Below are 14269 nucleotides of genomic sequence, written 5' to 3' on the forward strand. Positions count from 1 at the left end.
TTTGATTTGACACTGTTTTTAGGTTTTACACACCCTCCATCTTCTGTAGTCTAGAGCGGTTGGAGGAGAAGAAGGAGAAGATTCGTTCTGTCTCTCTGTCACAGTCGATGTCCAGTTGAATATTAGCCAACACTGTCCTATAAGACAAAGTCAGACGTCAAAGATTAGAGCGTGCTCACGTTTGCGCATGAAGTGATCGAATGTAAATGGAACAGTAAGATGTCTTACGCAGTGCAGGGTTTGCAGCCTGGGGTGTTCTCATTGAGTTCCTTACAGCATAACCAGGATCCCCCCACGTAAGCGGACGGGTGAAATGTGCTGAGCCGCCCCGCGTTACAGCGGCTGACCTGACTCAGAACCTCAATCCAGCTGTTGGTCTCCACACAGTTACCCGCCTGAACATACAGAGGCTTCTCTGAATGGATTACCTGAAACATCTGCAAAACAAACAGCGGTGCAGGAGAATGTTAGATATACACAAGTCGAACGTTTGGAATAATTAGGTTTGCTTGAGAAACTGATCTGCTACTTAAGCTTTTATTATTATTCTTTTTAGACTAAATTTCTGAACGCTACTCCTCCTAGAGTTTTGTTTTAAGTTGCATCTAAACTCTGCAGGGCAGCGTTTGACACCCCTGTCCTCGAGCTTTCAAGCTAGAAGCACCAAACTCAGCCCAGCTCTTCAGACTGATCTCCCCTACTGTGCTTTATCTTTTCAGACTGATCCCACTTATAGTTTTCATAAAATTGAAGATTAAAAATCATCAAAATTCCATAGACTTACATTGACGGAATGTTCAAATGAGCCAAAACTATTCAAACTCCAACTGTCAAAATTCAAATTTAAACTCCCAGAATCCGTTGAGACTCAATCAAGCTTCCCTACTATCAACTATTTCTAATCCATTCTATCTATTATTTCTAATCTATTTAACTATCTCGCCTAGCCTAACAACTACAATCATGCTAGTAACTTGATAATCATGATAGAAACATGCTAGTAGCTTGTCAGTCATGCTAGTAACCTGCTAATCATGCTAGAAACATGCTAGCAGTTTGTCAGTCAGGCTAGTAATTTGCTAATCATGCTAGAAATATTCAAGTAAATTGTCAGTCATGCTAATGACATGCAAATAAAGTGCTAATCATGATAGAAACATGTTAGCAACATACTAATCATGATAGAAACATGCTAGCAACTTGCTAGTCAGGCTAGTAACTTGCTAATCATGCTAGAAATAATCTAGTAAATTGTCAGTCATGCTAATGACATGTAAATAAAGTGCTAATCATGATAGAAACATGTTAGCAACTTACTAGTCAGGCTAGTAACTTGCTAGTCATGCTAGAAATATTCAAGTAAATTGTCAGTCATGCTAATGACATGCAAATAAAGTGCTAATCATGATAGAAACATGTTAGCAACATACTAATCATGATAGAAACATGCTAGCAACTTGCTAGTCAGGCTAGTAACTTGCTAATCATGCTAGAAATAATTAGTAATGTGTCAGTCATGCTAATGACATGTAAGTAAAGTCCTAATCATGCTAGAAACATGTAAGCTACTTGTTAATAATACTAGAAACACGCTAGTAACTTGTCAGTCATGGTAGTAATTTACTAATCATGCTAGAAACATTCTAGTAACTTGTCAGTCATGCTAATGACATGTAAATAAAGTGCTAATCATGCTAGAAACATGTTAGCAACTTACTAATAATGCTAGAAACATGTTAGCAACTTGCTAATCATGATAGAAACATGCTAGCAACTTGTTAATCAGGCTAGAAACATGCTAGCAAACTTGCTAATCATGCTAGAAACATGTTAAAACGTGCTATCAATTTGCTAGTCTGCCTAGAAACATGCTAGCAACTTGCTAATCATGTTGGAAACATGCTAGCAATTTACTAATCATGTTAGAAACATGCTAATAACTTGCTAATCATACTACAAACATGTTAGCAACTATAATAATGCAAGTAATGCAAGTAACATGTTAAAATGCTAGCAACATGCTATCAACTTGCTATTCATACTAGAAACATGCTAGCAACTACCTTATGCTAGAAATTTGCTAATGACATGCTGCCTTAAAATTTTAAGCTCAGTCAAATTAAATAAGTTTAGTCAACTTGAAATGTTAAGTTGTACTAAGTGATAACTTAAATATTTAAGTTGACTTAAAAAAATTGGTTTGTTAAACTTAAAAGCTGGGCAAGTTACCCATCTGCCTTAAAATTTTAAGTTGTCACTCAGTACAACTTTACATTTTAAGTTGACAAAACTTTTTTTGAGTTGACTGAACTTAACATTTTAAGGCAGCCAGGCAGCAACAAAACATTTTAAGTTGACTCAACAAATTGTTTTTTACAGTGTATTAACATTATTTTAGCTAAAGTATTGGCATCAATACTGTGTGCCAATATACCCTCATATATTTAAGATATTTTTAAACGAAATAAACAACTTGTGTGATTTATTTTCAGACAAAATCTGTTGCTCCATAAAGGTTCAATACAAATGTATGTATTTGTCTGCAATCATACACTTGCGGCACAGAGAAAAGCACACCCATTGTACCCTACATACTGTGAGTTTGCAGACACTCAAAATTTTCCATTGCATTTGTATGTTTGTCCCCTAGGAATCAAACCCATGACCGTTGTGTTTCTAGAGCCATGCTATATCAGTCAAGAATCAGGAACATAGATTAAAAAAACATTAATACAACTGAGCTACTCACGTTTTTGCGATTAAAGGCACTTTCTTCCAGTTTCTCGACACCGAGGATGTTTTTCACAGGAATGACACACAGTGCTTCTTTCCCTGTACACAAAATCAAGCAAAATACTTTTATCAATGACATGTAAATACAAAAAATGCACATATTGCTATATTTAGCACTTGTGTAAGGACACTGCTGAATAACATGCATCATTAAACACATTTGCAATAAACAGAGCGGTGGGACTGTTTGGGTCTGTTTTTGCATACACACATCAACAAACATCAGGGGACTGCGCTTCAGACATGGACACTAAATCTCAAATGATATTCTGTAATGACCCGTGACTCAGTCTAGTCTAACGGAGCCGATAGCACACCAACTTGGCGCGCCAACACAAACACACAGCCGTTTCTCAAGCACATTCTACACGTTTGATAAATTCCTATTTTCATCTCCTCCGCTGACGTGCAGCATTTTGACCACAGAACAGCCAAAGTACACAGATGCTTGAGAACTAGAGCTACAAGCCACGTCAGACCATCATGTAATCTTTTTAATGAATGTTCTTCCTGAATGTTTACCAGGTGTGTATTGCCATATATACAGTGGTGGAATGTAACAAAGTAATAATACTTTGTTACAGTCAGTGTTGTTTTTGACAACCATTTTAGATTTAGTCTTAGTCTTAGTCTTTTGGACTAAAATGGTTATTAGTTATAGTCAAATTTTAGTCACTTCTATATGTGATAGTTTTAGTCCAATTTTAGTCGACGAAAAGTCAAAAAGGTTTTAGTCTAGTTTTAGTCGACGAAAATTAAAAAAGGTTTTAGCCTAGTTTTAGTCAAAAAAATTAGGAAAAAAGTAGTCTTTTAACAAATTAATGTAGGTCAGTAAGTATTTTGCTGTTGGGTAGTGTCACTTATAAGTTCTGATATAGCAGATCTATAGTTCAACACAATGTGAGCTTCCGGATCGACTATTTTCACCAATAATTACAATAATGAAGGAATGTTTTAAAACATAAAAGACAAACAAGGATGGAATGCTAAAACGGCTTGCCATACTAGTAAAGCAAAGAGTATTTAATGCTAAAACGGCTTGCCATACTAGTATGCCAAAGAGTATTTAATGTTAAAACGGCTTGCCATACTAGTATGGCAAAGAGTATTTAATGCTAAAACGGCTTGCCATAGCGGCACATATTTTTCGGTTTTAATTGGCATGCACAATAAGCAGAAATGTCCTGCATTTTAAACGTCTGACGGACCACCCACTAACATTTGTCTGTTCTCGTCTCGTCAACGAAAACTCACACACGTCTCGTCATGTTTTGGTCATCAACGTGCCATTTTTATCTCGTCATCGTCTCGTTATCGTCATGAAAAAAAGTGGCGTCAACGAAAACAACACTGGTTACAGTGCTTGTGTATTTTTTGGGAGTATCTGCACTTTTTATTTTTCAGCCTACTTTTTCTTTTACTCCACTACATTTCCTAATTAAAATGTATACTTTTACTCTGATACATTTCCCCGAAGCATATTCGTTACTTACTACAAAATAGTCAGAAGTCAGGATCTCGGTCCGAATTGCGAGATGTAAACTCACAACTGTGAGAATTAATTTTTTTTTTCTTAATTTTGCAAGACTGTATGAAAAAAAAAATCTTATAAAAGTATTGCATTCCATCTAGAAAGTGTTTGCTCACCTTTCCCTCAAAAAATGTTGCATTTGCATTGAAAATTAGTTTTCTTTCTTTCACCTCTTTATTTCAGTCACAAAAGTTTTTGTGAGCAAACACGTTTATAAACTTGCAATTCTGACTTCTTCTCAGGACATTTTGGCTTTTTTCCCCCAGAATTGCGTGACACAAACTCAATTCTGACTTTTTTCTCCGAATTGGGTGATATAAACTTGCAATTGCGAGAAATAAACTCAGAGTTCTGACTTTTTTTCTCAGAAATTCCTGATATAAACTCACAATTGTGAGAAATAATTTTGTTTGTAGCTCACAAATCTGACTTTTTTCCTCACAAATGCAAGTTTGTATCTCGCAATTCTGACTTTCTTTCTCCGAATTGCGTGATATAAACTCACAATTGTGAGAAATAAAGTCAGAATTGCAATATATTGATTTTTTTATCTGAAATGGCTGATATAAACTTGCAATTGTAAAAAATGCTTGTACTTGTACTTTCAATACTTAAGTACATTTAAGATTAAAAAAATACTTTTTGTACTTTTTTTGTAATATCACATACTTTAAGACTTTTACTCAAGTAATATTCTAAACGGTGACTTCAACGTCTACTAAAGTCGTTTTCTGGTAAGATATCTGTACTTTTACTTAAGTATGGCTTTCAGGTACTTTATCCACCACTGCGCATATGTATATACACTACTGTTCAAAAGTTTGGGGTCAGTAAGACTTGTAATAGTCTTTAAAGAAGTCTCTTATGCTCATCAATGCTGCATTTATTTGATTAAAACAGTAATATTGCAAAATGTTTTTACAATATAAAATAATGTTTTTTTATTTTATTTTAATATACTTTAAAATATAATTTATTCCTGTGATGAAAAGCTGAATTTTTATCAGCTGTTACTCCAGTCTTAAGTGTCACATGATCCTTCAGAAATCATTCTAATATGCTGATTTATTATTAGAAGGATCAATGTTGGATAATATCAAAAGTTGTGTTGCCAAATATTTTTTGGAACCTGTGATTTTTTTTTCAGGATTCTTTCATGAATAACCAGTTTAAAAAGTACAGTGTTTATTCAAAATATAAATATTTTAAAACAATGTAAATTATTTAACTTTAACTTTTAATAAACTTAATTTTTAATAAACTTAATTATTAACTTAATACATCCTTGGTGAATAAAAGTATTAATTTCTTAAAAAAAAAAAAAAAAAAAAAAAAAACAGTAAAAATGTACTGACCCCAAACTTTTGAACGGTAGTGTATATATTATATATATATATATATATATGCACACTGCCACTGAAGTTTGAGATCAGTAAGACTAGTAATGTTTTATTAAAGAAGTTTCTTATGCTGACCAAGGCTGCATTTATTTGATCAAAAATACAGAAAAAAACAGTAATATTGCAAAATGTTATTATAATATAAAAATTATTTTTTATTTGAATATACTTTATATATTATTTATATCTGTGATGCTGTTACTCCAGTCTTAAGTGTCACATGATCTTTCAGAAATCATTCTAGTATGCTGATTTATTATTAAAATGATCAATGTTGGAAACAGCTGTGCTGCCAAATAGTTTTTGGATCATGCAATTCTTTTTTTCAAGATTCTTTGATGAATAACAAATTAAAAAGAACAGCATTTATTCAAAATATAAATATTTTCTAACAATGTAAATCTATGCTGTCGCTTTTTATTAATTAAAAGTATTTTTTTCTTTCAAAAAAAGAAAGAATACAAATTTACTGACCACAAACATTTGAACAGTAGTGTATATTGTTAGAAAACATTTTTGTTTTAAATAAATGCTGTTCTTTTTAACTTTTTATTGATCAAAGAATCCTGAAAAAAGTATCACATGTTCCAAAAAAAATATTAAGCAGCACAACTGTTTTCAACAACATTGATAATAATTCAGCATATTAGAATGATTTCTGAAGGATCATGAAATTGATGACTGCTGAAAATGTAGCTTTGTATCAGAGGAATAAATTACATTTCGAAATGTATTCACATAGAAAATAGTTATTTTAAATTCAAAATATATTTCACAATATTATTTTTTTTTTTTGTATTTTTATCAAATAAATGCAGCCTTGATGAGCATAAGAAACGTCTTTAAAAACCATTAAAAATCGTACTGATCCCAAACATTTGAGAGGCAGCTGTATATATACAGATAGATAGATATTATTTTTATATTTTTTCTTTTAAAACTTAAAGACCAACTATTAACTTTAAACTTAACTGATAACTAATGAACATTGTGACACTGAAAGTTACTGAACTAAATTGAAAATTTAAATTAACGCGAATACAAAGACTATTATTTTCTGTAGAGCTGCTTTACAGCTGAAACTGAATTAGTTTGTTTTTAGTTAAATAGCTGTACAATTTCAACAGTTATTTTCCTTTTTATTAATGTGAAGCTGCTTTGAATTTGTATTGTATAAAGCGCTATATAAATAATTGTGATCTGGCTTGACTTCCACAGAATAAAGAGAATAAACCCATACAGGCATACAGGTTTGGAGGAACATGAGAGTGAGTGAATGCTGACAGAATAGTAATTTCTGGGTAAACATTTGCTAATATAAAATATTACTTTAATGAAAAAGCGAGTTGTTAGAATTTTATCACGTAATAAATGTTTCGAACAGCAGTAACCCACCCAAAGCCGCTGTGAGGCGTTCCTAACAACACACTTTAACTCTTGTACTTTATTACTCAAACCCTTTGCCTGAGAATTAAAATGCCAAGGTATGAAACATTTTGAGTATATTTTGCCTTGTTCTGCTGGCAGATATTCTTTCTTGGTTACTAAACATCTTTTCATTTCTTAGTTTCTAATAGGGTTGGATGATATCTACCAAAGCAAATAATAAAGTAATGCTGTCTCAACACTGTGGTGTCTATCAGCCATTGGCAATGGACGATAGCATCGTCTATCGGCCCAACCCTAGTTTCTAACAGCAGTTTCAACAGACTATAACACCACAAACACATGGTTTTTAGATTCATGAATCAATCCAAACATCGTTACTGAAAATGCTTTTTCAGCATTGTGATTTTTTTTTACACAGTACAGTAATCTTTTATAGACGAATGTATACAGAACACAATAAATATAAGCAACACATTATTCAATGCTTTTTACTTTTAGATTTATATATTAACTCATTTATGATGATCGGCCGATATTGGCTTAAAATAGCTTGATCGGCGAACCCCAAAAGCGCCAATCAAAAAAGCCGATCACTTGATGTAAATTACTCATGCGACTTTTTTACAGGTGCATGCACGGCGCACAGGTAAACAACAGCAGAGCAGAGCTTACCAGTGGCAACATGAGTAAATTCCTTATTCGTTTTGTAAGGGTAGTCTTGTTATTAAGCATGTGACTAAGTTGTGCGTGTACAGAGCGCTGACTGTTTTGCCGGAGACGTTCAAGTTTACTTTCGGTTTCATTCTCTGCTATTTTCAGTGAGTGGTAAATCTGCGTGCTTGAATGTAAATGAATGTATCTTTCTATACCCGTCATATTGCAATAATGTTACCGCTGTATGTCTGATTGTTGTCATCAGTTCATGTTGTAGTTCAGTTCATATAGAATGAGGAGAAACGGTGCCTGTGTAATTCACCTGCGTATGTTTAGCGCCATTTTATCGCATCGTAATTCTAACGGTGTGTTCACACGGGGCGTCAGCGTCAATGCTTGACGGAAGGCGTGCCTGACGCCATGGTCATAGCAGCGTCAGCCAATGAAATTAGACAGGAACGTGATTGGCTGCCGCCTGGCTACTGTATTTGCATAGAGCGATCCTGATGTACTTCACTGGCGTTGCTCGTGGCAGAAGTTGAAAAATTCTCAACTTCTGCCGCGAGCAACGCTAGTGAAGCGCCGCCGACGGATCCACAATTCTTTTCAGCAACGCTTGACATCACCCATTCAAAGTCAATGGGAAGCGTTGACTCTGACGCCCCGTGTGAACACACTGCGTTCACACCGCCCCAAACGTCAGCGTCAGTTGCGGCAAGATTACATGTAAAGTCTATGGTTGAGTCCGTCCGAGGTCCGTCAGAGGCTCTGCGGTGCGTTGTCCGCGTTGGATCCGTCAACTTTTCAAGCGTTACCTGTGTTTCAAGCGTCAACGCAGCAAACGCAAGCAACGCAGAAGTTTTTGACGGACTTGACGCACTTGACGCAGTGCGTCAACCAATCAGAGCGTCTCACTGTAGCGACGTCACCACACGTATCTTGAATGAAGCGGGAGCAGAAAAAAAATAATTTTCAATTTAATTATATTATATTATATATATATATATATATATATATATATATATATATATATATATATATATATATTAGGGCTGTCAAAATTAACGCGTTAATAGCACGTTAACGCAAATTCATTTTAAAGGCACTAATTTTATTAACGCGCGATTAACGCAGCGCGCATTTTCTGTTTGACCCACTACCTAGCCCATAGTTAAAGAAATGGATGGACAGTGTTGCCAACCTAGCGAAAAGTGTCTAGCAACAACACATAAACACATAATTGGACAAACCTAATATAGTTTCTGAGGCTCTTCGGTTTTGCCGAACGTGCGTGAGGTCTCCCAATGCACGCGCACCTCCCTCTCTTTATATCTGCGTCTGCTCTGTTCAGCGAGCGGCAGAGGAGCAGCGCTTTCAGTTAAACCAGATATTATGTTGCTTCCAGTGCTTGAAGTGGGCCGGTACGCAGGCACGACTGTTTTTTATCCTTTTGCGTACTTGCACTTTTTCGTGCGTACCGGCACTTCTGCCATATTTAATGAATGCATGCGGAGTCGGGCTACGTTAGGATTGGTGCTGTGGGGTTGATGCGTAAAGCCACATACGAGTGTGCACGCGAAAACGGCGTATCATATGCACGCCAAAGTTAATTTCAGCTTATTAATAGCACGCCAAATAGAAACAGAAAGTCGTGCTAGTGCGCATTTTCATGAGACCAGGCTCTCCAATCAGTACATTATAACCAAAACAATACATTAAAAAATAAAAGAAGCAGGTTTTTGCGATCACATAACTTTAAATGGCTAAACTCCTAAAAAGTCAAAGGATCCTGAAGGCATTCAAACAGGAAGTTAAAAACAACGATAATAATGCAGGGAATAGTGACTTATGTCCAGATGCCGGTAAATGATTCTTTTCAGCGATTGAATCATGATCATAATTCAGGATTTTTTTTCAGTTGTGATTTCATATTACTTTGGTTGTCTGATAACAGACATATTAAATCAAAACAATGGAAACAGTTTTGTTGAGAACTTGGCTTCATTAAATGACAGTATGTGGGCACCGAGAGGCAAACAAATGTAATAATAAATGTAGATTTTGCTTGTTCAGAAGAAGTGAGCTGCTCTGTCCTGCAAATAATGTAAACAGGCTTGTGTAAGTAAATTGCTCAGTGCAAAGAAAGAGCAGTAATGGGAACCTGGTGTTTCTATGTTCTTTTTTCATGTGTCTAATAGACATGAACAAGTTATTTGAAAAACATCTATGACATTTGAAACAAGTTAGTCTTCATGCTCTATGTCAAGTATGGTTTCACTGATAATAAACACATATTTGCTTAAAGCATCCATATTTGTCCATGCACATATTGATTAGAGTATTAAAAACTTTAAAAAGTATTAATTTAAGGTACATTTAGAACAGATAAAAATGTGTGATTAATCGCGAGTTAACTCATGACAACCATGTGATTAATCGCAATTAAAAAAAATTTAATCGATTGACAGCCCTAATATATATATATATATATATATATATATATATATATATATATATATATATATTATATATATATATATATATATATATATATATATATATATTGCTCATTGTAGCCGTCTGCAATCGCAGAGAATTGTATGATCCGTCCTCGTTGTTGTATAAAGACAAGAATGTAAAGGAACTTGCTTGGATGAAGATCGCTGAAGAGATAGGGATGTCGGGTAAGTTATCAAATCTTTTCTCAATGTAATTATTTCCCATTTCGTTCGCTAGCGAAACATGGTCATCAGAAGATTCTAAAATGTCCACTCCCTACTAGTTTGCCATTGGGCGAATTCCAAACGGCTATTTTGCGCCCTTCAAGGGCACTTCTAGAAGGGGACACCATTTGTAGGGACGTTCCAAACGAAAGTGAGCAACTTAATCCCTTCACGAAGGGCCCTTCCAGAAGGCCGTTAGCGAAGGGAACATTCCATGGTCACTTCACGGAAGTGATTTCCGTTAGTGATCATGTTTGCGCAGCGTTGTCAAGGTAACATTTCGTCAGTCATTCCCTTCGCCAAGGGAGTTCCAAACGGTTAAAAGAGACAGAAATGCCCTACTCCCTTAAAAGAACTCACTTCAAAGGGATCTGCCCTTCGGAGGGAGTAGGGCGTAGGGATGCGCACTTCCATTTGGAATTTGCCCATTGTTTATTCAGGGGAAGTGTGCAAACTAGATGCGTTGGAAGCGTTGCCTGACGTGTGCGGTGTGAACGCATCAAAAAGCAAGCGTTGCAAACTTCAACGTACATGCGTCAAACTAGATGCGTTGGGAGCGTTGCCTGACGCAGACAAAGTGTGCGGTGTGAACGCACCATAATTAACGCATATAGATGTTACTGAGGTGAATGTTTGTTTCCTATATACAGACGGATTCTGATATATCGTATTTAATTCAGCCTAAACCACATTTTACTACCTTTATCCTAATGACTACAAATAACAAGCAAAGAACATTTACATTATCAAAGAACAGTCAGTTTATCTATCTACACCAGGGCTCGCAAAATCGCTAGCCCGACGTCCCGGGGCTATTGTGTTTTTCAGTCGGGCTACCAAAATGTGTCACTGGGCTGCCCGACGGGCTATCGATCGTAAAGTAGAGGGCTCCTGCAGGTCCTTAAAAACTCCTTAATTTAGTTGTATCAAAGCCATAAAAAGTTTTAAATATGTTAAATAGTATAAGAAAAGTCTTAATTATAATTTATGAGGTCTTACATTTGGGGACGGAAAGACGAGAATCGCGATAGGGCTGGATTAAACTTCAAAAGGCAATGATGTCATTGAATAAATATGCACACTGCACGTTTCAAAGTCAAAACGCGGCACTGATGTCTTTATATGAATGTATCTGAAGGGAACCGACTGTCCTCAGAATCGTGTCTTTGGCATTTTCATGTCATGTCTGATAAACCAGCGTTAATGCTGATTTGTGTGCAGCCGTTACTAGGGAAACCGTAGTATTTCAGCGCTCTTAAAGCGCCCCCTCGTGACAGAGAATGAATATTTATTTTCACATTTTTTCAGCTGTTTATGGTCAAATGATTGCAATTATCGCCTGTTTTTATGCAGAAAACACAGAGTTGTAAATGTAAAAGAAGTTACTGTGCCCTCTAAAAATCTAAACAATTAAGACAGTAATATATATGTTTTAAATAAATATAATACATGATAAACTCGATTTATCCCTTTTAATGGTATAAAGGCTGAAATTCCATTGAATAATATATTTTGTTTTTGTGTGAATCTGTATCCGAATTATAAATCATGCCATTTTATGGCTTAATATTCTACCGTACATTGTCCAATCCTACTCATATTGTTCATTTTACTTGTGCAGCTCTTAAAAAGGGTTATAAATTGCCTTAAATTTATGTTTAAAAATTCTGCAGATACACCAAATAAAAATAAAAATAAATGAAATAAAATTAATTCCTTACAATTTGTGTGTTTAAAACATTTTTATTGACATTTAGCCCCAGTTTCACAGACGAGGCTTAAGCCTAGTCCTAGATTAAATGTAAATCTGAGCTGTTTCAACTGAAAGAAACTTGGACTGACTGATCTTAAAATATATCAGTGCCTTTGTTTTGTCTCCGGATGCACACCAGTATAGTATATTTTCAAAAAATTACTTAAATGTCCTAATTGAACTATGGCCTAATCCTGGTTTAGGCTAAGACCCATCTACAAAACCGGGCCTTAGACTCCTATCTGATTTTCTATATTTAAAAAAAAAAAAAAGTATTTTTTATTTGGGCTAGTTAAATTATTCTCGGGCTACCAAAATCTGAAGAGTACCTGCCCGAAGGGCTACCAGAGATTTTGAAATTTTGCGAGCCCTGTACACTGTATGATGAATAAATCTCTTCCCCATGCGGCGCGTGAAGGTGACGTGGCCACTCTATGCGTGTGTTTATACAACGGCAAGTTTCTGAAGCATCCTAGAACCGACTCTCTGCACTGCATCGCTAAAGTTAGGCGCCTTTTTGACGGATAATAATAATAGTCTTGCTATCTCAAAAGCATCAGCAACTGGCAATATCTCTAACTATCGTTGATACACGATACTATCATCTACAACCCTAACTTGGTGGTTCTTCAAGATCTTGACTGTAGCCTATTTCTACAGTTTTTTTTTTCCCAATATAGTTAATTTAGAGTTAGTTTCATTTCTACAAATGGTGCAAACTCTGCTAGATTATAGATAAAAGATATCCATTCCCCTGCCATTCTGTGATCGGCAGTGATCGGCGATTGGCAGATCATGATCTTGGTGATTGGTAATCGGTGATCGGCCCCAAAAATGCTGATCGAAGCATCTCTACATTTAATCACAACTTTTTCCCAGACATAAAAAAAACGAATCATGTGTCATTAGCAACGCTTTGAAATAATCAATAATTATAAAAATGTTTTGGAAAAGTATGTGAAAAATTGTGTTTTATACAGTAGTCGGTTACAATTGTGAGCGGTGGGATAATGTGATAATTGAATTAACATTTTTCTGCGGTCATAAAAATGGTTATAAGGAATACTGAGATAAAAGACAAAGAAATATAATCATCAACATATTTAAAATTGTTCCTTTATTGTAACATATATCATCAAATCGTTATATTAGTGCTACCAGTATTGCAACATCAATATTGTAACTTATTTGTAACTTTTGAACATTTGATTTAGTGCAATATTTTTGTCTTTGCAACATTTTAGTGCAATCTTCACTAACAACTGCACTGGATTTATATTGCATACCTAAGTTCACTGTTATCCCACCGCTCACAATTGTGACAGTCAACATGTTTACTCATCCTATGACCACACTCAACAAAACTGAACATATGTCAATTTATATATTAATACTAGTTACAAACTCCATGTTTAATCGATTCGATAACGTTTTCTCAAGCAAGTGGTGCATTTCCAAAACTAATCTCGTATTTTCAGATATGTTAGATCACAAAGTATCCCACATATATCAATAATATTTCAAAATGCTACTACTATCACACTTTCACAACTGTTTTGAAACACTTTTAAAAACGCACTTTGCAATAATGTCAAATTAAATGTTTTAGTTTAATAATATTAATATTTTGGCATGCTTTAAATAATTACACTTGTTTTGATGTGTTGACTACCGAATGCTGAAGCACATGTAAAGTACTTTGTAACTTTACTGAATTATATTATTCAATATTACATTAAAAATGTAATTTAAATGTAATAAATTTCAACTTCAACTTCACCAATACAATTGTCAAATTATAAATATATGTAAATACATGACAAACGTTTATAGAAAATCACATAAAACACTTTACTTGAGTGTGTTCAATATTACATTTAGTTAATAAAAGTTCATATTTCTTTTCAAAATGTCAAATTACAAATATATGCAAATACATGACATATACATTTATGAGTTTCTATGAGTTTATGAGTTTTCACAATGCTGAAAATGAAAATGAAACTGAAGAAACTGTGACAGAAAT

General features: G+C 34.8%; 1 protein-coding gene across 1 annotated transcript in view; it reads right to left on the bottom strand.

Annotated features, from left to right (window-relative positions):
- LOC141346171 (ras GTPase-activating protein 2-like) overlaps positions 1–14269 on the bottom strand; it is a 66175-nt gene that overhangs the window by 7741 nt on the left and 44165 nt on the right. The window contains exons 19-21 of the mRNA XM_073851083.1: positions 2750–2832; positions 229–437; positions 34–137 (exon numbers count right to left, since the gene is read on the bottom strand). Of these exons, the coding sequence (XP_073707184.1) occupies positions 34–137; positions 229–437; positions 2750–2832 (396 nt within the window). The remainder of the gene's footprint in view (positions 1–33; positions 138–228; positions 438–2749; positions 2833–14269) is intronic.

The sequence above is a fragment of the Garra rufa genome, chromosome 11 (assembly GCF_049309525.1).
Source record: "Garra rufa chromosome 11, GarRuf1.0, whole genome shotgun sequence".
Classification (NCBI taxonomy): domain Eukaryota; kingdom Metazoa; phylum Chordata; class Actinopteri; order Cypriniformes; family Cyprinidae; genus Garra; species Garra rufa.